This window comes from Eretmochelys imbricata, chromosome 3 (assembly GCF_965152235.1).
Source record: "Eretmochelys imbricata isolate rEreImb1 chromosome 3, rEreImb1.hap1, whole genome shotgun sequence".
NCBI classification, from domain to species: Eukaryota; Metazoa; Chordata; order Testudines; family Cheloniidae; genus Eretmochelys; species Eretmochelys imbricata.
The window spans coordinates 47,808,903-47,832,924 of NC_135574.1; the positions used below are offsets into that span (position 1 = coordinate 47,808,903).

Genomic DNA, 24,022 nt, shown 5'->3' on the forward strand with positions numbered 1-24,022 from the left:
TTAAAATAGGACTAGCTGCTTTTTGCATGCACATATCAAGATGTTTCCATCTAACTATACATCATATAACAAAAATGTAAGACTGGCATTACTTTCGCTTTGTAACAGGAAACGCAGGGTTAAACAAAAATATACATAGTATATAATATATATGCTTTGTGCTGACCTCTTCTAGTCTATCCAAAGCATCATTCAATTTTCTTCTTCTTTCCAAAGCCAGAAGCCAGACTTGCTGCCATTTGCTGACTAATAGGTTTACCCTTGGATTCTTGGTTTCTATTTGTGCCTGTGTTCCTGATGGATACATACCTGCTGTTGGGGAACGTTTTCCTATTAAAAAAGAATACAAGTTAGCATAGGCTTATTTTTCTCCAAGTCCCAACCAATTTAAAACACAGCATATTTTCATGTGAATGATGATCATCCTCTTTAAAAAGACTCCCTTCTGCAACTAATAATGAGCCAAATCCTAGCCTCCCCATTGTAGTTAATGGGAGTTTTGCCATAGCCAGAGAAAGACAACACAATGGTTAAAACACCTGGGCCTTGTCTACATGATACATAGAATCATAGAATCATAGAATATCAGGGTTGGAAGGGACCCCCGAAGGTCATCTAGTCCAACCCCCTGCTCGAAGCAGGACCAATTCCCAGTTAAATCATCCCAGCCAGGACTTTGTCAAGCCTGACCTTAAAAACCTCTAAGGAAGGAGATTCTACCACCTCCCTAGGTAACGCATTCCAGTGTTTCACCACCCTCTTAGTGAAAAAGTTTTTCCTAATATCCAATCTAAACCTCCCCCACTGCAACTTGAGACCATTACTCCTCGTTCTGTCATCTGCTACCATTGAGAACAGTCTAGAGCCATCCTCTTTGGAACCCCCTTTCAGGTAGTTGAAAGCAGCTATCAAATCCCCCCTCATTCTTCTCTTCTGCAGGCTAAACAATCCCAGCTCCCTCAGCCTCTCCTCATAAGTCATGTGTTCTAGACCCCTAATCATTTTTGTTGCCCTTCGCTGGACTCTCTCCAATTTATCCACATCCTTCTTGTAGTGTGGGGCCCAAAACTGGACACAGTACTCCAGATGAGGCCTCACCAATGTCGAATAGAGGGGAACGATCACGTCCCTCGATCTGCTCGCTATGCCCCTACTTATACATCCCAAAATGCCATTGGCCTTCTTGGCAACAAGGGCACACTGCTGACTCATATCCAGCTTCTCGTCCACTGTCCCCCCTAGGTCCTTTTCCGCAGAACTGCTGCCTAGCCATTCGGTCCCTAGTCTGTAGCGGTGCATTGGATTCTTCCATCCTAAGTGCAGGACCCTGCACTTATCCTTATTGAACCTCATCAGATTTCTTTTGGCCCAATCCTCCAATTTGTCTAGGTCCTTCTGTATCCTATCCCTCCCCTCCAGCGTATCTACCACTCCTCCCAGTTTAGTATCATCTGCAAATTTGCTGAGAGTGCAATCCACACCATCCTCCAGATCATTTATGAAGATATTGAACAAAACCGGCCCCAGGACCGACCCTTGGGGCACTCCACTTGATACCGGCTGCCAACTAGACATGGAGCCATTGATCGCTACCCGTTGAGCCCGACAATCTAGCCAGCTTTCTACCCACCTTATAGTGCATTCATCCAGCCCATACTTCCTTAACTTGCTGACAAGAATACTGTGGGAGACCGTGTCAAAAGCTTTGCTAAAGTCAAGAAACAATACATCCACTGCTTTCCCTTCATCCACAGAACCAGTAATCTCATCATAAAAGGCGATTAGATTAGTCAGGCATGACCTTCCCTTGGTGAATCCATGCTGGCTGTTCCTGATCACTTTCCTCTCATGCAAGTGCATCATGATTGATTCTTTGAGGACCTTCCGCTACTGGCCATACTTGTGAATCGGCACCATCACAGAAAAATGTTTATAAATATTCCCACTGCAAGCAAGGTCTGAGAGAGCATTGCGGAACAAACAGCCTCATTTTGGAGGCAGAGGTAGAGATACAGAAATTTAAACCATCTCCTCACTTAAGGATTCACTTTACGTGAAACTCAGTTGGGAGACCTACTAAAATCCATGTCATTTCATGCAGGATAGGAGAGAGGGAACTCATTAGGTGTTCTTCATAACCTATCAGTACTGTCTTGTGCTGCTTGTGCAGCTTGGTATTTCATCTTTTGGATGAGTCAGCAAAAAACAACAACAACAAACAACCCACCTTTACCAGCTAAAGACCATTAAAGGTCTCTTGGCACTTTTTGCAAGAGTGGGAGTGTTAAAACACAACAGGGTTAAAACAAATAAACTTTAAGAGTGCAATTTTCAAGGAAGCCTCAGTCCAGCCTTTAATTTTGTTTCCACAATTTTGCATGCAAAACGATTAGCACTCCCAAAATGGTCATATGTTGGCACATAATTGGCATATACATATGCTTTGCAGGTGTCAATTCTATATTTGAGTTTACAAAAATCTACCATTAGCACAGGAAAGCACAGTGCACACAAAACTGCATGTATAAAATTAGCATCAGATCATAAAAATCAGTAGCAATGTGATGAAATGAAGCACAAATACTGGAATGCCTCATTATTTTTAGTTATCAAATGAAAATTTGGTTTTCTGCAATTATTTTAATAAAGAAATCATATTCTTCCACTATGTGAGAATGGAAAGATACACTGATCACTTGTGACAGTCGCTTGTAAAAGGTTAAGAGGTATTCGAGTCTTACTGAAGAGAAATTAAAATAGTTCACCCTATATTTTGGGAAGGAATTAGTACAAACACAATTACAGTAGGTGACATGTTTGCCTTGTTATATTTTGGCACAATTAGCTACAAAGTCTGTTACCAAATAGACACGTTCCTCTCAATGAAAAAAACATACGACAAAGTAGTTAGAAAAACCAATGGAGGAATAATTTCACCTTGTTTTACCAGACTGTTCTGATAGTAATGACACCTAACAGTATTAGTTTATGAGAAATCAATCATTTATATTGGAAAAGCAATGATATGTGCGACCGCCCCAAAAATCCCATTACTTACTTCCTGTTCTCCCTTTATCTAGCACAGGAATATGAGACTGTATTGGTGTGGGTTCAACTGCCTTCCTTTTGTAGATCTTTGTGACTTTATCCACATCAGGCTGTTTTCTGGTCATTTCCTCCATAAATGTCTGCAAGTAAATGGTAGCTGCTTTAATTATCAATGGACAAGAAAGACCAATAAAGAAAACAGAATACTAAGTTACAGAGAGAGGGCAACTACCTGTCAGGAAAATTACAGCAGAAGACACAAGAGACATTTCTCTTTCACTAAAATAATCCTATCATTACAATTAAATATAAAATAAATATTTTGTGGCTAAGAAATATTACCTATATGAACTTCTATCTACATTATGGCAGAACTGCTAAAGGAAGTCTACATTTAAAAATACGTTGGCTGAACTTGGTGCACCGGGTGTGATGTGCAAAAGACCCTGAATTCAAGAGCAGTACTAGGTCCTTTACTGTCCAGACTAATCAACAACAGCTCAGAGGAGAGTCAATTAGGATCTGACATAAAGCAAGGATGGTCACTTGCATAAAACAAGTTTTGAAATTCACTTAGCAAAGCAGACAATGCAATGCTGGTTCTAGGCAGCAGAACTGCCTGGTGTTTTTTAAATGTTCACTGTCCTTATTCCTAACAAGTTGGTGCATGTTTTTAAAACATCGCTGCATTTTCATTTGTTTGCTTTGTTTGAGCAAGGCTGGGATAAATCACAGGGACAGGGAACATACAATCAGGAATCTGGAAACTGGATCATTAAACATACTGTAAAGAACTAAAACAGGCTCATCTTTGATTATGTAGCAAATCTAAGATGCGTGTATCTGTACAAAATCCTTAAGACATGTTTCACATTTTTCATGCCTTACCTGATGTTCGGCTATGAGTGCTTTAACATCCTCGATCTCCTGGGGGATGACCTCTTTATCTTTTTCACTAAGAGTAGTCTCTGCCCACTGCAACCAGGACAATAAGGCTTCCAACAATTCTTGCTTAGCAATAAGTCCAGCCAGGGCTCCTGCCAGTCTCTGCTGATGTTGCTTTGCCCATGCTAATACCTTGATAAAAAGTCAATCCATGAATATTTCCACATCTTTACTTAAATATTTCCAATATTTACTTAAATAGTAAATAGTAAAACTATTTCCCCATGCTTATTTTTCCCCCTACTGTTACTCACACCTTCTTGTCAACTGTTGGAAATGGGCCATCCTGATTGTCACTAGAAAAGTTTTTTTTCTCCTGCTGATAATAGCTCACCTTAACTGATTACTCTCGGTATGGCAACACCTATTTTTTCATGTTCTCTGTGTATATATATATATCTTCCTACTGTATTTTCCACTGCATTCATCCGATGAAGTGAGTTTTAGCCCACGAAAGCTTATGCTCAAATAAATTTGTTAGTCTCTAAGGTGCCACAAGTACTCCTCGTTCTTTAGACTACTTTGTACATACCCTGATTGTTGTTTTTTAAAGCATTATAGTCTCTCTCTTGAGACTATGAATTTGCTGAGGAGAAATGAGGGGTGGTAAAAAAAAAAAAAATTGACCAGCTGCTGTAGTTATTCTTTTACTTCTCAAAAGCAGAGTAAAACCTGGCCTCTTCATATATATCAGCTTGGGTATTTTAAATAGTTGCGTTCTCAACAGCTGGATCATTTCCTCCAACGTAACAGACTCGTTAATTGCCAGCTATGTTTCAAACTATCAAAGATTGCCTGTTACTATGAAGGCTGCATGAGACATACTGACCTCTTCAAATCTGGCTCTGATGATTGTTATCCAGTGCTTAATGGTAGTGAAGGAGTCTGGGTGGCAGATAGCCAGGATGGCTTCTCCCATACCTGCTGCTTTATTTAGTTCTGCCTTTTTGTCTTCCAGCTTTCTCATGAATTCCTAAAGCAGAAACAAAGTTTTCAGTTAGTTGCTGGCACCAGTTGAAAGAAAAATCTGAGTAACTTCAATGAGTGTTGGCCAAATCTGGAAGGCTAAATTGGATCATTCAAAGCCTGAACTGATTCAATGGGCAGAGGGAAAAAGAATAAGAGATGAGACAAGTCCAATTCTTATAAGGTGGGTGAGGTAATGTCTTTCACTTGATCAACTTTTGTTGGTGAGAGAAACAAGCTTTCGAGCCATGCAGAGCTCTTCTTAAGGTCTGAGAAACTGTCGACACTTTCAAAAGATGAGCCTGGATACTTAACTTCATAACTTTGCTAGACACTAAAAATCCTGGTCTAAATAAAGACACTGGATTTATGGCTTATTACAACAATTACCCACTATTCCCCATTTTTGTCCTATGACTGCATGGGTATTAATGGGCCACTTCACCTTGAATGGTCCCTTAGAATACACGCTAACTACTTATGCTAAACTTTCTGTTCGATCTCGCATTTAGCTGTGACATTCTGAGTACCTTTCCCAGATCTGGAGAAGAGCTCTGTGTAGCTTGAAAGCTTGTCTCTCTCAACAGCAAAAGCTGATCCAATAAAAGATATTACTTTACCCACCTCGTCTCTCTAATATCCTGGGACCAACACTGCTACATCACCACTACATACAAGAAAAGTTAAGAACATTTAAAAAACCTATTCCATATAAAGAACTAAATTAAGATTTAAAATATATAACATATTAGCCTGCAACTCTTTAGTAATGCAACACGTTGTATATGCTTGTGGTATATATGACCCTATTAAAAAAAATCAAACCACTCGATAAGATACTGTAAATCAAATGTGCTGTGGGGTTGGAGTCACTACTAGAAAATTTTCAGGAGACCTAGCCTGTTTATCAGTACTAATCCTACAATATACCCAGGTAAAAGCTCCTTAACAGGTGCTGAAGGAACAAACTATAAAGAACCAGACAGCAGAACTGGCTGGGAATTTTCCATGAGAATTATTTTCCAATGGAAAAATATCTTTTTCCAAAATTGAAATTTCCCCAAAGAAAATTTCAATTTTACCAGAAAAATTTGATTTTCCATCAGGAAAACTGAAATGATGGCTCCCTGGCTGCCCATCTGGAAAGCTCTCCTCAATTTCATTTTTTGTCTGCAGGGAGAAAATGAAATTGACATGAACCTTCCTAGTAGGCAGTTGGGGAGCTACAGATGGGCTGGGGAAATGGCAGGGAAGCTGGGAGCCCTGGATACCCACATGTCCCACAGCATCTCCAGCAGCTGGGCCTGGGGGGAAAGCTGAGCGTTGGGTGCTTAGGCTCCAACAGCTTCTTGTCAATTTCTAATTACCTCCTGAAACTTGCAGATTGTGTAGTTAGACTTGATTTGGGCAGAGTAGGCAGTACCTGAATCTGGATTAAGTTAAACAAGTATATGACTCTAAGACCAAATCAGGGTTATGTTTCCAGTCTGGTTGTGTTGAAATCCCGTGAGCTATTCTTGCAATTTCACCTCAAAATGGTTTCTGTATATATACAGTGTATTTTAGTATTTGTTACACTGAGAAACTGGCAGCATTGGCAAGAGCCAGGCAGAATACTGGCAAACATAATGCAACCTTCCCTACACAACTCTATAAATGAACCTCAAAACTCTGATCTGCAACAGCCTAGATGTTTGGAATACTGAGCTTCCCCAAGCTGTGCTGAACTCTGTGGTCATTTAGTGATACACTAGAGACAGATTGAGAACAAATTCATATTTTTTATTACCTAATGTAGTGCATTAACCTACTGTACCTCTTCGTCCCCACACACTGTGATGAGTGGTAGAAAACTTGAATTGGCTGTGACATGTACCCTTCATTAAATCATGTACAGTTTTCAAGAAAAAAGCTAAATAGTGGGACATAAAAATGGACCTTTGAGGTTAAATGCCTAAAAATGAAAAGCTTTCAATATGTGGCTCGATACAAAGGTATTAAAATCATTTTACAGGAATTATAACATGCATTGTGAATAAAGGACACATTTAACATTTACCTCAATAATGCAGTCATTATAATCTAATAAGTGATTTGGGATAATATTGTAGCAACACAGATGGAAGAGAGATGATGTTTTAAATTTATGTAACATACCACACTTACCTACCTTTCATCTTTTCTCCTAAAATTTCATATATACATTGGAGATACCACACTCATGATCAAATTAACAATGTATAACACAAATGGTAATGCTATACAGATTTCAAAAGCAAGTCATCCTTTGCAATATTAATTGGTACAACACACATACCAAGTATTTGTTAGTCTCTAAGGTGCCACAAGTACTTCTTTTCTTTATACCAAGTTTAGGAGACAAATTAGGTACTTAGGTACATATTTGAAATTTACATCATCACCAATAGACAGTAATTAAAAGATTGAATCTAACCCCCCAGTAAAGTAACATCTAACGAGACTAAGTAAGCAGCTCTAAAACCGTTACGGTATTTTTTATTATGAAGGCACTGGTTGAAGCCCCCTGGTTAAGGCTGCAGTGAGAGCTGCTGTATAAGCCCCTTCCTTCCTAACCTCTCATCGGAAAGTGGCATTTGAAAATTGGTTATTAATGTTTGAAGAATAGTAACTCTGAGCCCAAAAGTGTACTGTGCTACCTTGTGAAAATTTTTTCAATTTATTAATGTGGGCATCGGGTATTAAGGATGCTGTCAGAATTGTTCTTAGATTGTGAACTCCATGGTTTCAATGTTTATTCTTTTTTTACAAAAAATAATGTGATTAATGGTACATTTTCTCTTAGAGTGGACTTAGCAATCTTAACTATATCTTAGCTAAGTTTTATTTTTTGTGGGAATTATTTTATTAGTCTAGTGGCACAGGATGACATGCAGGCCCCATTAAAATCAATTGGGGTTTTGACACTGACTTCAGCAGGATCAGGATTTCACAGAGGAGAGCAAAAAAACCAAAAGGGAACCATTTGGAGCAACTAGGGAGGACAGGCAGATAACAGGCATACTTCACTCCCTCAAAGATACCAGAAAAGCAGCTGGCAGCCCTTCTATGGCATTAATGGCACTGCTCAGAGCGCCAGTATGAAACTGCAGAAAAACCTGAGAGTCTCTGGATTAAGTTTAGAAGTGTGAGCAACAAGGGTGATGTCGTGGTGGGAGTCTGCTATAAACCACCGGGCCAGGGGGATGAGGTGGACGAGGCTTTCTTCCGGCATCTAATGGAAGTTACGAGATCGCAGGCCCTGGTTCTCATGGGAGACTTCAATAACCCTGATATCTGCTGGGAGAGCAATACAGCGGTGCACAGACAATCCAGGAAGTTTTTGGAAAGTGTAGGGGACAATTTTCTGGTGCACGTGCTGGAGGAACCAACTAGGGGCAGAGGTCTTCTTGACCTGCTGCTCACAAACCAGGAAGAATTAGTAGGGGAAGCAAAAGTGGATGGGAACCTGGGAGGCAGTGACCATGAGATGGTCAAGTTCAGGATCCTGACACAAGGAAGAAAGGAGAGCAGCAGAATATGGACCCTGGACTTCAGAAAAGCAGACTTTGAATCCCTCAGGGAACGGATGGGCAGGATCCCCCGGGAGAATAACATGGGGGGGAAAGAAGTCCAGGAGAGCTGACTGTATTTTAAAGAATCCTTATTGAGGTTACCAGAACAAACCATCCCGATGTGTAGAAAGAATGGTAAATATGGCAGGCAACCAGCTTAGCTTCACAGTGAAATCCTTGCTGATCTTAAATACAAAAAAGAAGCTTACAAGAAGTGGAAGATTGGACAAATGACCAGGGAAGAGTATAAAAATATTGCTCAGGCATGCAGGAGTGAAATCAGGAAGGCCAAATCACACTTGGAGTTGCAGCTAGCAAGAGATGTTAAGAGTAACAAGAAGGGTTTCTTCAGGAATGTTAACAAGAAGAAGAAAGTCAACGAAAGTGTGGGCCCCTTCCTGAATGAGGGAGGCAACCTAGTGACAGAGGATGTGGAAAAAGCATACGTACTCAATGCTTTTTTGCCTCTGTCTTCACGAACAAGGTCAGCTCCCAGACTACTGCACTGGGCAGCACAGCATGGGGAGGAGGTGACCAGCCCCCTGTGGAGAAAGAAGTGGTTTCAGACTATTTAGAAAAGCTGGACAAGCACAAGTCCATGGGGCTGTATGAGCTGCATCCAAGAGTGCTAAAGGAGTTGGCGGATGTGATTGCAGAGCCATTGGCCATTATCTTTGAAAAATCACGGTGATCGGGGGAGGTTCCGGACAACTGGAGAAAGGCTAATGTAGTGTCCATCTTTAAAAAAGGGAAGGAGGAGGATCTGGGGAACTACAGGCCAGTCAGCCTCACCTCAGTCCCTGGAAAAATCATGGAGCAGGTCCTCAAGGAATCAATTCTGAAGCACTTAGAGGAGAGGAAAGTGATCAGGAACAGTCAGCATGGATTCACCAAGGGAAAGTCATGCCTGACTATTCTAATAGCCTTCTATGATGAGATAACTGGCTCTGTGGATGAGGGGAAAGCAGTGGACGTGTTGTTCCTTGACTTTAGCAAAGCTTTTGACACGGTCTCCCACAGTATTCTTCCCAGCAAGTTAAAGAAGTATGGGCTGGATGAATGAACTATAAGGTGGAAAGAAAGTTGGCTAGATTGTCGGGCTCAACGGGAAGTGATCAATGGCTCCATGTCTAGTTGGCAGCTGGTATCAAGTGGAGTGCCCCAAGGGTCGATCCTGGGGCCGGTTTTGTTCAGTATCTTAATTAATGATCTGGAGGATGGCGTGGATTACACCCTCAGCAAGGTTGCAGATGACACTAAACTGGGAGGAGAGGTAGATATGCTGGAGGGTAGGGATGGGATACAGAGGGACCGAGACAAATTTGGGATTGGGCCAAAAGAAATCTGATGAGGTTCAACAAGGACAAGTGCATAGTCCTGCACTTAGGACGGAAGAATCCTATGCACCGCTACGGACTAGGGACCAAATGGCTAGGCAGCAGTTCTGCAGAAAATGACCTACGGGTTACAGTGAACAAGAAGCTGGATATGAGTCAACAGAGTGCCCTTGTTGTCAAGAAGGCCAATGGCATTTTGGGATGTATAAGTAGGGGTACTGCCAGCAGATCAAGGGACGTGATCGTTCCCCTCTATTCGACATTGGTGAGTCCTCATCTGGAGTACCGTGTCCAGTTTTGGGCCCCACACTACAAGAAGGATTTGAAAATATTGGAAAACGTCCAGCAGAGGGCAACAAAAATGATTAGGGGACTGGAACACATGACTTATGAGGAGAGGCTGAGGGAACTGGAATTGTTTAGTCTGCGGAAGAGAAGGATGAGGGGGGATTTGATAGCTGCTTTCAGCTACCTGAAAGGGGGTTCCTAAGAGGATGGATCTAGACTGTTCTCAGTGGTAGCAGATGACAAAACGAGGAGTAATGGTTTCAAGTTGCAGTGGGGGAGGTTTAGGTTGGATATTAGGAAAAACTTTTTCACTAGGAGGGTGGTGAAGCACTGGAATGGGTTACTTAGGGAGGCGGTGGAATCTCCTTCCTTAGAAGTTTTTAGGGTCAGGCTTGACAAAGCCCTGGCTGGGATGATTTAGTTGGGGATTGGTCCTGCTTTGAGCAGGGGGTTGGACTAGATGACCTCCTGAGGTCCTTTCCAACCCTGCAATTCTATGATTCTATGAATGAATGGTGACATATGTGGGGAAGGTACGGCCAGAGAGAGGAGGATGGAGCTAGGGAGCCACAGCACAAAGCACTAAATTCCCAGTGGCCCCAAATTAAGTTGCAAATTGCCACACAACTCAGTGGCAGTTGTTGAAACTTTCCCTCCTGTGTTGAAGATCCTTCAGGTGGGAAAGCAGTAAACAGGCACAGTGAGGGAACCAGTGGCAGCACAACAGTGAACAAGGCATGCTGCCAGTGGTGATGACAGGCACTAGAAGGGACAGATACTACATGTGGATGCCATGAGAACTGTTTGATTGAAGTCAGGATACTCTGAGGATTCTTGAGTTATGCATAGTTAGACTGTCATGCCCTGTTAGCTGATAGCAGCATCCACAAGGAGTGGTAAAAACATGATGCTTTTTTTGCACCCTCAGTTGCATGGAAGTTTTGTTACAATTTTCTCCCTCACAGTAGTCAAGAAATACATTACTATTACATTACATTACTATTATCATTCCTGTCGTGGCCTAACTAAAGTGTCAGGCAAATTAGTTGAAACTATAGCAAAAACCAGAATGATCAGACACATCGATAAACATGATTTGTTGGGGAAGATCAACATGGCTTTTGTACAGAGAAATCATGCCTCCCTGATCTATTAGAGTTATCTGAGAGGGTCAACAAACATGTGGGTGAACCAGTGGATATAGTGTACTTTGACTTTCAGAAAGCCTTTCACAAGGCTTTCTGAAAGTCAAAGTACACTATACTTTGTCCAAAGGCTCTCAAGCAAAGTAAGCAGTCATGGGATATGAGGGAAGGTCCTCTCATGGATCAGTACTTAGAAGATAGGAAACAAAAGTTAGGAATAAATGGTCATTTTTCAGACACGAGAGAGCTAAATAGAGGGGTCTCCCAAGGATCTCTACTGGAACCAGTGCTGTTCAACATATTCATAAGTGATATGGAAAAAATGGTAAACACTGAAGTGGTAAAATTTGCAGACAATAGAAAATTACTCAAGATAGTTAAGTCCATAGCAGACTGCAAAGAGTTACAAAGGGATCTCAAAAAGCTAGGTGACTGGGCAACAAAATGGGAGATGAAATTCAGTGTTGATGAATGCAAGTAATGCACATTGGAAAACATAATCCCAAATATCCATACAAAATGTATACATACTAAATTAGCTGCTACCATTCAAGAAAAAGATCTTGGGGGTCATTGTGGACAGTTCTATGAAAACATCCGCTCAATATGCTGGAAGAAAAGGAGTACTTGTGGCACCTTAGAGACTAACAAATTTATTTGAGCATAAGCTTTTGTGAGCTACAGCTCACTTCATCGGATGCATACAGTGGAAAGATTTTATATACACAGAGAACATGAAACAATGGGTGTTACCATACACACTGTAATGAGAGTGATCAGGTAAGGTGAGCTATTACCAGCAGGAGAGGAAAAAAAACCTTTTGTAGTGATAATCAAGGTGGGCCATTTCCAGCAGTTGACAAGAACGTGTGAGGAACAGTAGGGGGGCGGAATAAACATGGGGAAATAGTTTTACTTTGTGTAATGACCCATCCCCTCCCAGTCTTTATTCAAGCCTAACGTAATGGTGTCCAGTTTGCAAATTAATTCCAATTCAGCAGTCTCTCAGAGTCTGTTTTTGAAGTTTTTTTGTTGAAGAATTGCGACTTTTAGTCTGTAATCGAGTGACCAGAGAGATTGAAGTGTTCTCCGACATCACTCGATTACCTGATCACTCTCATTACAGTGTGTATGTTAACACCCATTGTTTCATGCTCTTTGTGGATATAAAATCTCCCCACTGTATTTTCCACTGCTTGCATCCAATGAAGTGAGCTGTAGCTCACGAAAGCTTATGCTCAAATAAATTTGTTAATCTCTAAGGTGCCAAAAGTACTCCTTTTCTTTTTGCGGATACAGACTAACATGGCTGCTACTCTGAAACTTGTCCATGTACGGGGCAGTCAAAAAAGTTAACTGAATTTTAGGAACCATTAGGAAAGGGATACATAATACCAGAGACAATATCATAATGCCACTATATAAATCCATACAAGTTGCTGGAGGATAGGTCCACCAATGGCTTTTAGCTAAGATGGTCAGGGATGCAACCCCATGCTCTGGGTGTCCCTAAGCCTCTGACTGCCAGATGCTGGGGCTGGATGACAGGGGATGGATCACTCGATAGTTGCCCTGTTCTGTCCATTCCCTTTGAAGCACCTGGCATTGGCCACTGTTGGAAGACAGAATTCTGAGCTACATGCACCGTTGGTCTGACCCAGAGTGGCCGTTCTTATGTTCTCATGTTAACTGCACACAAGCTTTTATTATTATCGCTGCTATTATTATTACTACTACTACAACTGCATGGAAGGTGTTTTGGTTTTTTGGGAGGTAACTTTCTCAATGGGAAGAGAGATGCCCCTGAATTTTTCCTTAGCTGTGTCATTAACTTAGTTATTTTCACATTTCATTAGTTGAAATCCAGTCTGATGACTTGTAACCTAACATCTCCAGTATCTTTGTCACTGTAATATTTCAATACATAATGCATGAGAAGCATGTCAACACGGTGTTTCATCATGACAGAAGGTTAATGGCTGAATACATCATGTTGATGCCATATATAGATGACCTTGACAAAAACAGCGTATGGTGGTTTCACTCAGAATTGCTAGGAGAACAGCTATACTGTTGGTATTAAAACATCCTATCAACAAAGCTTACCAAATTACATTGCTTGCAAGACAGTTTTTGAACCAGCCTCTAATTTTAAACAACTCCTTTAAAAATGCAATTTTTTGCATTATTTTCTTAGTAAGACAAAATGGCTTTAAAGCCTAGTGAGATGTTACCCTGATAGACACACAGCCTGAACTAAAAATGGGTGTTGAACCCTCAAATTTACAGAACTTTTAATTTCTTATTCTAGAAAACAAGTCTTGTTGCAGGACGTGATTATACTAGAGATACTTTGCTTTGTTTCATTTTATTTCCTTTCAGTAAATCAAGTCCAGCAGTCAGCATCCTCTCCATTATCTTACTTACCCTGTGCTGATCTATTAGTGTCCGCAGAGCTTCTTCATCATCTGGGAGGATGCCATGGAAACGAAGGGCCTGCTCTGCCTCAGCCAGCCACTCCAGAAGAACATGCACAACAGAGTGAAATTCCTCTGCCTGTAAGAAAAAAACCACAGCCCTTTCTGAGGGAATCTGACAGAAATCACTTGGCTTTGGATTCTTCCCCTGAACAATGAAGCTGAGTCCAGCTTTGGAGTCATTAATCATGTAGCAGTACAGGCACATTAACTTTCCATTAAAAAGTCAATGATATACAGTACTACATTTCCATGACTGTAAAAATGTCTCATGCATCTCAAAAATTGTAGGAAGCCTAAAAGCCTGTTCATGCCGTTAACCTTCTGATTTATAGTGTATGTGCAGCTCATCTCAGAATGTCATGCCTTCATTCTGAAAAATGCCAAAGGAGGTGTTTTCATGTATCAGCTGGAGAGATGGGAATGATACTTTCTGAGTAGCCTTAATCATTACTTAAGAAAAATTAACAGAGTAAGTCTTATGTGGGTAGAGAGGACAAGGAGAGCCCATCCTTGGGCACCCTGTATAAAGACTACCTATATTCATAGTCCCTGGGTTAGAGGTAGCACATTACTATTTCTTTTGAGCTCCCTGGGGGAACATATTACCCCAAAGAAGGCAGTGGGTACAGTGGGCTTGGCACACAGTGAGAACAAGCTGTCCCTTGCTAAAGCATGCACCCTCTTGAGCACCAGGATGCTCAAGGAGTGAATGTATGATTTCCCACGTAAGCGTCCTCTGGGGTGGGGCATCTCCACACCAGCCCTTACTCAGGGCTGTGCCTAAAAGGCTTTATTTAGATTGTAAGGTCTTTGGGGCAGATAGTCTCTTTTTGCTGGTTGTTTGTACAATGGGGGCCCTGGTCCATGATTGGGGCTCCCAGGTGCTAACCCAGTATAATAATAATAAGAAAAAAGAAGAAAAGGCACAACCTACCCTGTAGTGAAAAAGTATAAAATTAGGGGAAAAAATATTTGAATTTTTTTGACCATTTTCTTAATTATAACATTAAGTTTTCAAGCAGTATATTTGTCTGTGTTTTCTCTGCTTCTCCTAGCCTTTTTACCTGATGGAGGGCCTGTTCCAGTCGCGTTTGCTTGGATACGGACAGGGCGCAGACAGTCTCCCAGCGAGTGCTTAGCTCCTGCATTTGGACCTTTACCCAGGAGGAGTCATCACGACTGCCTTCTATGAGTTCTCGAGCAGAGCGTTTCAGAGCCTGGACACTGCTTGTCTTCTTCCCCAGCTCCTTCTGGAAGACCTGGGGACCACGCACACACATTTAACATGTTCAATTTATCATGGCTTCAGTGTCTCATGTGTGACCTAGTTAGTGGGGATATGGAGAAGACTAAAGTAGGGTTTAGTTTCACAGAAAATACCTCAATCTAAACATTCTAAAATGCACACATTAAGATTTTTACACCCTACATTTGGCTTTCTTCTCAACTGGGGTTAAATGGCTCCATATTTTTGCACATTTTCTGCAAGAAAACCCTCTATGCTTCAACACTGGCTCATTTACACTGGCAAAAAAGCTCACTCAACCTGAAAAAGTTGTCTAGCCTCGTGAAACATGGAAGTATATTTGTAGTTAGACCCTCTGAACTACTTGACCCACTGCGATGCACAAAAAGATGGTCACCTTAACATACGGGCTTTAAGCCCTTCAAAGCAATCGATTCACTGACACAATGATGAATGTGCAAGTCTGTCCCAAATCACAGTGCAGTCAGATAAAGTGCACATCAAGAAGCAGGGTTAAAATAGTAAAATATAAATAAAAGTCCATCTGGTAATTTGACTGGATGGGCTATAGATTATGTCACATATTTAAGTGATTGCATGTTCAGGTTCACAGCTGGAAAAATATCCACTTTCAAGACCCTTTTACATGATATGACAATTACAGTGCACTGCATTACTACTGATATATTAGTTAAAGGGCACAATGTGACTGCAGCATTGGTTCCAGGACACACATGTCTATGTTTCTAAGATACATCTCTTATGCGAGGGCCAGATATTTTCTCCTCTGCCCAAAGTCTGAGTAAACAGACTTCTGACAATGGGACACAGTGGTGGCTGATGTGAAGGGAATGGAATCATTCCACACTCAACTGCACCACAGCTACAATGATTGGATTACAACGGCCTCCATAGCAGCTTTTTCCACCATAGCGCTGGGCTGGGCCGGGCCTGCAGAGTGACAGATTCACTGGCTATGTCCTGGATCCACGTCAAGCTTCACTTCACAAAACCCCTCTCCAAGCTACAGCGGATCGAGCCTCGGTAGCACTTAATAGTGCTGATTTCACAGCATTTTCCATTGTAGTCAGCAGCTTTGTGATGTCCAAACATTCCAGGTTAAATGGTTCTCTTCAGATTCTAAGAAAACATTTCTTTTTACAATTACAGAAGGACCAAATAAAAATTATATTGAAGTAGCTGCCCACAGTCTGATATTAATTAATAATAATTAGAAAAATATTTTTGTAATTACTTTGTGATTGTCAATCAGGTTCATCACCAAATCGATGTCTCCATGCACTGGCTGATCTTCTGCTAACTGAGGTTCAATTTTATATAGCCAGTCGATGAGAGCCTGCAGAGCATCAGTAAATTGTCCTGAAAATAACAGGGCTTCCTCCAGTTTGTTTTGTCTGGGGGAAAAAAAAAACACTAAGAAAAAAATCAATCACATTCATTAAGGAAACCTGCAATATAACTGACAGCATCCAACAGTCGCTAATAGATAACGATTTTTTTCAGCAGCTAGTGAAAGAAAAAAAACCCGTAGGGTCACTGTGGGAGTCTGTGGGGAGAGGAAGGATGGGCATGGCTTCTCAGAGCTCCCTGGAATGCAAGGAGAGCATACACATTGCACCACCTCTTGGAAGGATGCAGAGTAGAGCTCACTTTAGTGCATTTCCCCTCAGCAAGGGTGCCTGGTGCCGGGGAAAAGCAAGGCCATCTCCCAGCCCATCTTTCCCTTTGAGGTGACCAGAGCACCAGGAATACTAGGAAGGAGCAGTGCTTGTGCTCCCCCATTTAAAAGACTCCAAACAAGCAACTTCTGTTCCTCTTTATTCAGCATAGAGAAGCACAAAAAGAACACAATCCCCTCTTCTTTATCTCTGCAAGTCTCCTTTAAAACAAGGAAACTTGGCCTTTCATTTTACCTTTCCACAGATTTTCCACAGATCGTATCCCATTTGTCTCTGAGCTCACTCAGCATATCGTCCAGTTTCAAATTGTCATCCGCCAGAGAGGTTTTCTCTTTGAGGGAGCGTCCAGTCCTGTTTGTGGTGTCATACACAGAATGTTTGGCTCCAAGAGATTTCTGGAACTCCTGTAGGAGTAGAAGGAAAAGTAAACACCTGTATAGTACTAGGTACTCGTGAGCTTTCGCTAATTCTTTCTTTTCATATAATTTTTGAACCAATAAATACATTTATAAATGACACTGTAAGAAAATCTTTATATCTCCCATAAATCATATTAAAATGCAAGTGAAATTAAAAGATTTCTGGTCTGCTAGTGTTATGATGAAGCTTAAAGTACTAGAGGTCTGGAGCCAGATCCTTTCCCCTGCTCTAGCTCCTCTGTACTGTTCTGCAAGCATGAACAGCCTGAAATCTGATTTAACTAACCCCTTGAGGATTCCTCCTGAACTGGCCATAGCAGAGCTGGCCATAGCAATTGCTACACCACCACCTTCCTATCCCTCAGCACAAGGAAAGGGGAATGACCAGAGTAACCCTGCTATCTGGAACAACCCTTCGGGAGTATGGACAGAGGGATTAAAATAGAGCATTACTCTATCTGCACTAATTTGTGTTGAGGGCCCAGGCTCGTGTAGACTGGATCCAGGGGCTGCAAAGGGGTTCATTAGCACAGCATATCTTGTCCAGACTGGAGGATATGGGCTCCAGAGATGCAAAGTTCTTAACATAAAAGGGCCTAATCTTGCGGTCATTTGATCCAGAGAATCGTCACTGGGAGTTCTGTGTGCAAAGGAAGTGCAGACACAGGCCCCTTGGAAAGACGAGTGGAATCTGAATAATGTCGTTTAGGCTGGGAATTATGCCTTTTGGTGGCAGGTCTGTGAGTAAGGGACTAAGAAGGACTGTGAGACCTGATTAAAGCTCCCATCAGATTGGTCAGTATTGACTGTGCCTTCTCTATAGAGCTGCATTCTGCAGTTGGCAATGTCTTGCCACCAGCAAAGGAACATGGGCAAATGCAAATCACCTGGTACCCCACAACGGTTAATAGAACATCATAGTAAATAATTAACTAAAAGGAGACTGCCAAAAGATCCCACAACGCTCTCCAGCAATTTTCTGACAGCAGCAAGGTTTAAAATCAGTTAGATGATTATGTTTTAACCCATGCCTTTTTGAATTATGTATGGACAAACAGTGACAAATGAGGGGCTGTGGTTCATTAAACTCACACCTTCAAAATCAAACAAATTTTCTGTGTCAAGAGAATCACAAACCAAAAAGAGCTTTTGGGCAGAGCTTGTTGAAAGAGAATCTAATCTGGGCCTACAATAGAAATAATGCTACAACTTTCCTTATGGAATTACTACTAAGTATGATATGAACCAGACGTTCTCAGAACACAGAAAAGGATAGGGAGAAAGCCCTGTAGTCACTGCTGACTTGAGCTTTGTACACTACTCAACCTGGATGTAACAGTCCACCAAGTTCTGAAGTCTCATATTCAAACCCCCTACTGGAAGGTCCTGTTGTGTACCTTCCGTCAACACCCAAACTCTCCTGGATGACAGTGGCAAATTGGGGTTCACAAAGAAATCAAGGTCATGGCCCTACCGCTGCATTTATTTTATAATTTAATATTTCATCTCCCTTTCTTTTTCCACCCCTTAAGAAACCTGAAGTAGTCCACCTGCACCCTTTGAGAAACAATCTTGTACACACACACACAATCTTTCCCTAGGATAAACTAAGATCTTTTCAAAGTACTTTCAAAGTGGAGGGGAAGTATGGGGGAGACAAAAACCTCTGAATAAAAAAGCTCCTTTTCATATGAAATTTTAAAAAATAGTTTAAACTGTTCGTGAATTTATATTTTCTTTGGTGGGGGCTGTTAATCACCCAGCGCTATATATGTAGTGTTGCTTGATTTTCACAAACAGACAAAATGAAATAGCTGCCGGAGAAAGACTATACAGTAAAAGTGGAGTCAGATATGAACAAAAGGTTTTAATTAATTCATTCTTCCAGGGTTAGCCTAGATAAATAATGCCAAATTCCACTTTCACTTGATTTCACTGAGGTGTAACTGAGAGCAGTTTTTTAGCTCATGGTTTAAGTCACCTCAGATATTAACTGTAGATCAGTGAATGAAACCTTCAATATTTAATTATCTACAGTACTTTCTTTCCATGGCAGATTGGTACTTATATTCACAGGTTAAGCGAGCCAAATCATGTAAGGAATAAATATGCATTAGGTCAAGGATGGACTGGATGACCTAATAGGGTTTTTCCATCTCTGACTTCTAAAAATAATATACAAAGGAGAAAAAAATAACTAATAAACAGACCATGAATAACCATCAAAATCCCTGGCAACATAAATAAATATATGAGAGAGAGAGAGAACATTTTATCGTGGGGGATGTTGTGGGGAGTTTTATTATTATTAATTTTTTTGCAGTGATAACCTGGCAAACAGTGAAGCAGAGTTATTGCAGACAACACACACACAACTTCAGTGCACACCATCAGTTCAGATAATAATATCATTAACTAAGTAGAACAAGAAAAGGCTGGCTCACAGATTCCTGGTCTGAAAAGACAAAGACAGACTTCGGATGGGAGGAAAGAGACAACATATGAGCAGGATGAAATGCAGGATGATGAGAGGCACCTGGCTTCTTAAATACAAATTTGGTTGAATTTTTTGTTTTTCTTGATGATTAAACACACTGAAATCATCTCCTGTCCTCCTTCTATCATTTATGTCCCTCACTAGCCTCCAAAACAATTGCCAGCTTCAATCACAGTGTTTGTATGCCACACTGCACTCCATCCCTCATCATAGATGTGATTCATAAGATTTAAATAAAATTAATAAGCAGATGACTTAGGCAGCTAGTTTCTTGTAGGCATTTTGGAAGAAGGGGGACTTGAAGTAGGCATTTAAATAAGGAGGGTAGTGAGTTTGCCCACCAGGTGGAGACATGAAAGAGGTGCCATATTATTTGTGGGAGAAACAGACAAATAGGACATGGAGGGTAGTTTCACTGGTGGAGAGGAGAGGGATGGCAGACAACCCAATAAAAGACATGAGCAGGGAAGTAGGAGGGGCAGTTACATTGGGCCTTGAAGGACACCAAAAGAAGTTTGAACTTGATGATGTGGAGAAGGATAGCAGTGGAGGGATTCGTAGGGGGATGATGTGATCAGAACAGGCAAAAAGGATGATCATAATGCCTGCATTTTGCTCTAATTCTATATGATTTTAATTTTTGGCAACTATAGCAAACCCCAGAGCATACTAAAATGCATAACTAGCAAGAACATTAGCACAAGTTTAGCTGAAGCTTTCAAGAGCAAATGAAGGTAAAGCCAGTGTTGCTTGACACGCTGCCAACTTTCTAAAAGTAAAGGAAAATATTTTCCATGTTGATATGCAAAGCTTAAGCTATCATGGAAAATAAGAGAGGATAAAAAAATGAATTGGAGACTGTAGGGGAAAACACACACAATAGTATAGTGCAAGGACTTTAAGGGGGTATAAAGCGATCATTATAAGGAGCTAGACTAAGGGCGGAAATGTGGAGGTGCAATCTCTTGAGAACACCATGTGGAACAAAGGAATAGCAGTGGCTGGGGAACACCATGGAAATAGTTTAAAAGAGCAGGACAATTCTATATCAACACTGCAGAAAAACCAACTGTCCTACAGTCACAAGCATGCCTTTAATGCTGAGAAAATTCTTCCAAGTTAAACTTTTCCACACAACTTTACGTTAGAGGATTCTACCATCCATCCATGCAATGCCCATCATCATGTTACCTGGGCTGTTTAAAAAATAAAGTCAAAGTAAAGATTTCCTCAGGGATTTTTCTGTCTTTTGTGGGGACTGAAGTTGATTTTTCTCCCTTTCACTTTACTATTATTAGTTATGGAAAAGCCAAATCAATCAGGTGAGATTTACATTTACAGCTGAAAGCAGCTGGGTTTGTTGAAAGGAGTTTCAGAGCTGTGGTTCCCAAGCAGAGAGAGTTCTCTCTCCTACTCTTACACATTTCACCCTTGTTACTGTCAATTCCATTGTACTTGATGCTTTTCAAATTATTTAACCAATCTTTCTACTTGACATATGAAGGATTTGCCAGTCAAAATACAAGATTATTTCTTACTTTTGAGGGAATCCTAAAATGTGAAAAGCAGATTTTAAATCATCCTAACACAATACACATCAAAGCAATTTGTTGGTAATTGTAATTTTGGTAACTGTGATTTTAAAGACCAAAGAAGCATATACTATAATCTCTTTGGATATTTTCCTTTTTCATCAAATATTTCTCTCTCTCTTTGTTGACAGTTTCCATGGTTCCCTATTATTTTGTCTTTCCTCTTCACAGTTAACTTCTTCTCCACAGATGAACAGTGACTGGGAAGAGCCCTTCTCGTTCCCACTAATTTTTCCATCTGGAAATGAGCCAGCATTTTAATTTGATGCTGGCAAACATTTCAGCATAGCAAAGCCATAAATCTATTGCTCTCTGCTGATTAAACAGTACAGGCTTGATAGACTTTCCTGCCATTGGACTTGGACATCCTGCATTTCATCATTCATGACTTACCTTATGCTGTGTAAGCTGCAACTTTATTTTGTCTGGATCATTTGCAATTTCGAGCTCTGAATCCAATGACTTTTCTGACTCTTCCAACCATGTCATAAGTTTGTTCCAGGCTTCATGGAACTGTGGAAAAGCATGACTTGGATTCACACAAATGTATAAACATGTTAGTACATAAAATATTCAGAAAAGATTAAAACCTGACATGCCATCTCAGGGCCAGAGTGTGACCAGCTGCTAGAGAGAGGTGCAATCAAGGAGCAAATCCAAGGAGACGTCCTCTCTTCATGGCCCCCACTTCTTCTGAGCTGCCTGTACTAAATCTTCTTGATTGTACAGAAAATCCCTGTTTTTGTTTCCTTTCCCTGACATCGGTCTGTCTCCTCACCCAGCTGGCCAAGGAGTGGGAGCATAGAACAATTAGAATCCCTTTCCATCCATTTGGGCCCTGCACTGGTCGGGGCTGGGGACCTGGCTCTTGATGTCAGCACTCAGCTATACTGTTATACTACTCTCCATCTCCCTATATTGTTTCTGCTTTCTGATTGTCTGGGAGTCACTGTGACCAGCTCTGCAAAGTATTCTCTCTCGACCATACATCTTCCTGCAGATTTGTGTGTGTGTGTGTCCGTGAGAGAGAGAGTGTGAGTGAGAGAGACGTTATTTGAAAATAAATGGTATTTTATTATAGGATTGCACAATTTATTACATCTAACAGTTCGTGTCGTCCCAGTTGTGTGGTGGCAACAATTAACACAGGAATGTGTCTTGGCTTGTGAACATGGACACGACTCCATTTCAATAAAGTAAACAAACACTTCCCTGTTGAAATTTAAACACACTAAACTCCACTTCCCCATCTATCACATATGTCCCTTGCTGAGGGACATATGAATCAGAGATTAAATGACCAATTCCTGGAGAGGTGAATTATGTATGAGCATTCCCATTTCTTAAGTTCTTCCTCACAGTAAGTCAGAAGAGTGTCCTTGCCAGACAGAAGATATTGTTATAGCGGTCAATATAAGGGCAGGGAGAATTAAACATTATTAGGGTAAAACACACCACTAAAAAGAAAACAGTGGACAATATCTTGCTCTCTAATACCGAAATGGGTCCATCACACTCTTTCCAGTAAAAAAGTTGATTTTGTAATTTCTTCTGGAAGGCAGAAGGCACTACTATACATCTGGAAGCTATACTGCAACTCTCTTCCTTTACAGATTATATTACATCGCTGACAGAAGTTGCTGCTGGGTTGAAAGTGAAGCTTTCACCTTCCAAATGAAGTGCTCTATGATTGAATCACAGAAATTGCTCCACTAGCTCAGGCTAATAGATTCTGTTACATTAACTCCAGGCTTCCTTAACAATGCTTTAAAGCACCATATACGTCATGGGTCTGGATTTAGTTAGAGCTAAGTTCAAAGAGCTGTAGAACAACTGTCAAATTACCTGTTTCGTTCGTTTCCTTGCATCGTCCAAAGCTCTTCCTCTTTCCACTAAGCGTTGAACCACTTTTTCCCATCTACTCTGTACACTAATCAGCAGATTCTTAATAAGGACAACATCCTGTTTCTGGCTGAAATATTTCAGATGGGTTCCAGTTTTATCCAGCTCTATGATCTGGTCTCGGTGAGAATTCACTTCCGTAGCAAAGACCTTGCAAAAGGAAGAAAACCACACTTAAATGTTACACTGGTCACTCACGTAACAAACACAGGAAAAAAAATGATGTGGTTCTGGACTTTCTGGTGGGAGAGACTATAAAGTACATCTTAAAAGACATAAAAAGATTTTCTGAGTGACAGCATTACAGGGTTGCTTTGGACATTAATACAGTACCTCCAAAGAGCTGGAGGAAAACACAACACATCTGTTTCTTTACATACCTTGTGTTCATCAATTTGAAACAAGACAGTGTCCAAGATAAGACTTGGCCGAGAAGCCACATTCAAAGTCTGCTCTGCCTGGGTAAGCCAGTTGATGAAGTCTTGAAGTGAATTGTGGAACTCCATAGCCAAATTCAGGGCTTCTTCCAGTTTGGCCTATAAAGAAATATAGTTATTTAATAACAGCTAATGTTTAATTGGTGCTTTGTTGAATAAACCATTTTAATAGAATATATCTTGGAGAGAGCCCCTATTTTTGTCATATTATTTCAACTCAGCGTTGACGTGTTCTGTATTTCAAAATAACAGCATATAGATAAAGAATAGCAAAGGAGTTACAATGGAAAAATAGGCATAGAACTGTGGTGACTGAGCAGACAACACAATATCCAATTCCAAGGGTGTGTTTCTATACACCAGAACATCCCATCTCCTGGTGTTGAACAGTTCACATAATGGAACAACACAGTTAACAAGTTTCAAG

At 40.9% G+C, this 24,022-nt stretch overlaps 1 protein-coding gene across 6 annotated transcripts in view; it reads right to left on the bottom strand.

The window, feature by feature from the left end:
- DST (dystonin) overlaps positions 1–24,022 on the bottom strand; it is a 468,940-nt gene that overhangs the window by 17,726 nt on the left and 427,192 nt on the right. For all 6 annotated transcript variants that reach the window (XM_077811595.1, XM_077811594.1, XM_077811599.1 and 3 more), the window contains 11 exons: positions 23,539–23,694; positions 23,102–23,308; positions 21,650–21,769; positions 16,983–17,152; positions 16,304–16,463; positions 14,867–15,061; positions 13,750–13,878; positions 4,823–4,966; positions 3,937–4,125; positions 3,059–3,188; positions 167–330 (listed from right to left, as the gene is read on the bottom strand). In XM_077811595.1, coding sequence (XP_077667721.1) covers positions 167–330; positions 3,059–3,188; positions 3,937–4,125; positions 4,823–4,966; positions 13,750–13,878; positions 14,867–15,061; positions 16,304–16,463; positions 16,983–17,152; positions 21,650–21,769; positions 23,102–23,308; positions 23,539–23,694 — 1,764 coding nt within the window. The remainder of the gene's footprint in view (positions 1–166; positions 331–3,058; positions 3,189–3,936; positions 4,126–4,822; positions 4,967–13,749; positions 13,879–14,866; positions 15,062–16,303; positions 16,464–16,982; positions 17,153–21,649; positions 21,770–23,101; positions 23,309–23,538; positions 23,695–24,022) is intronic.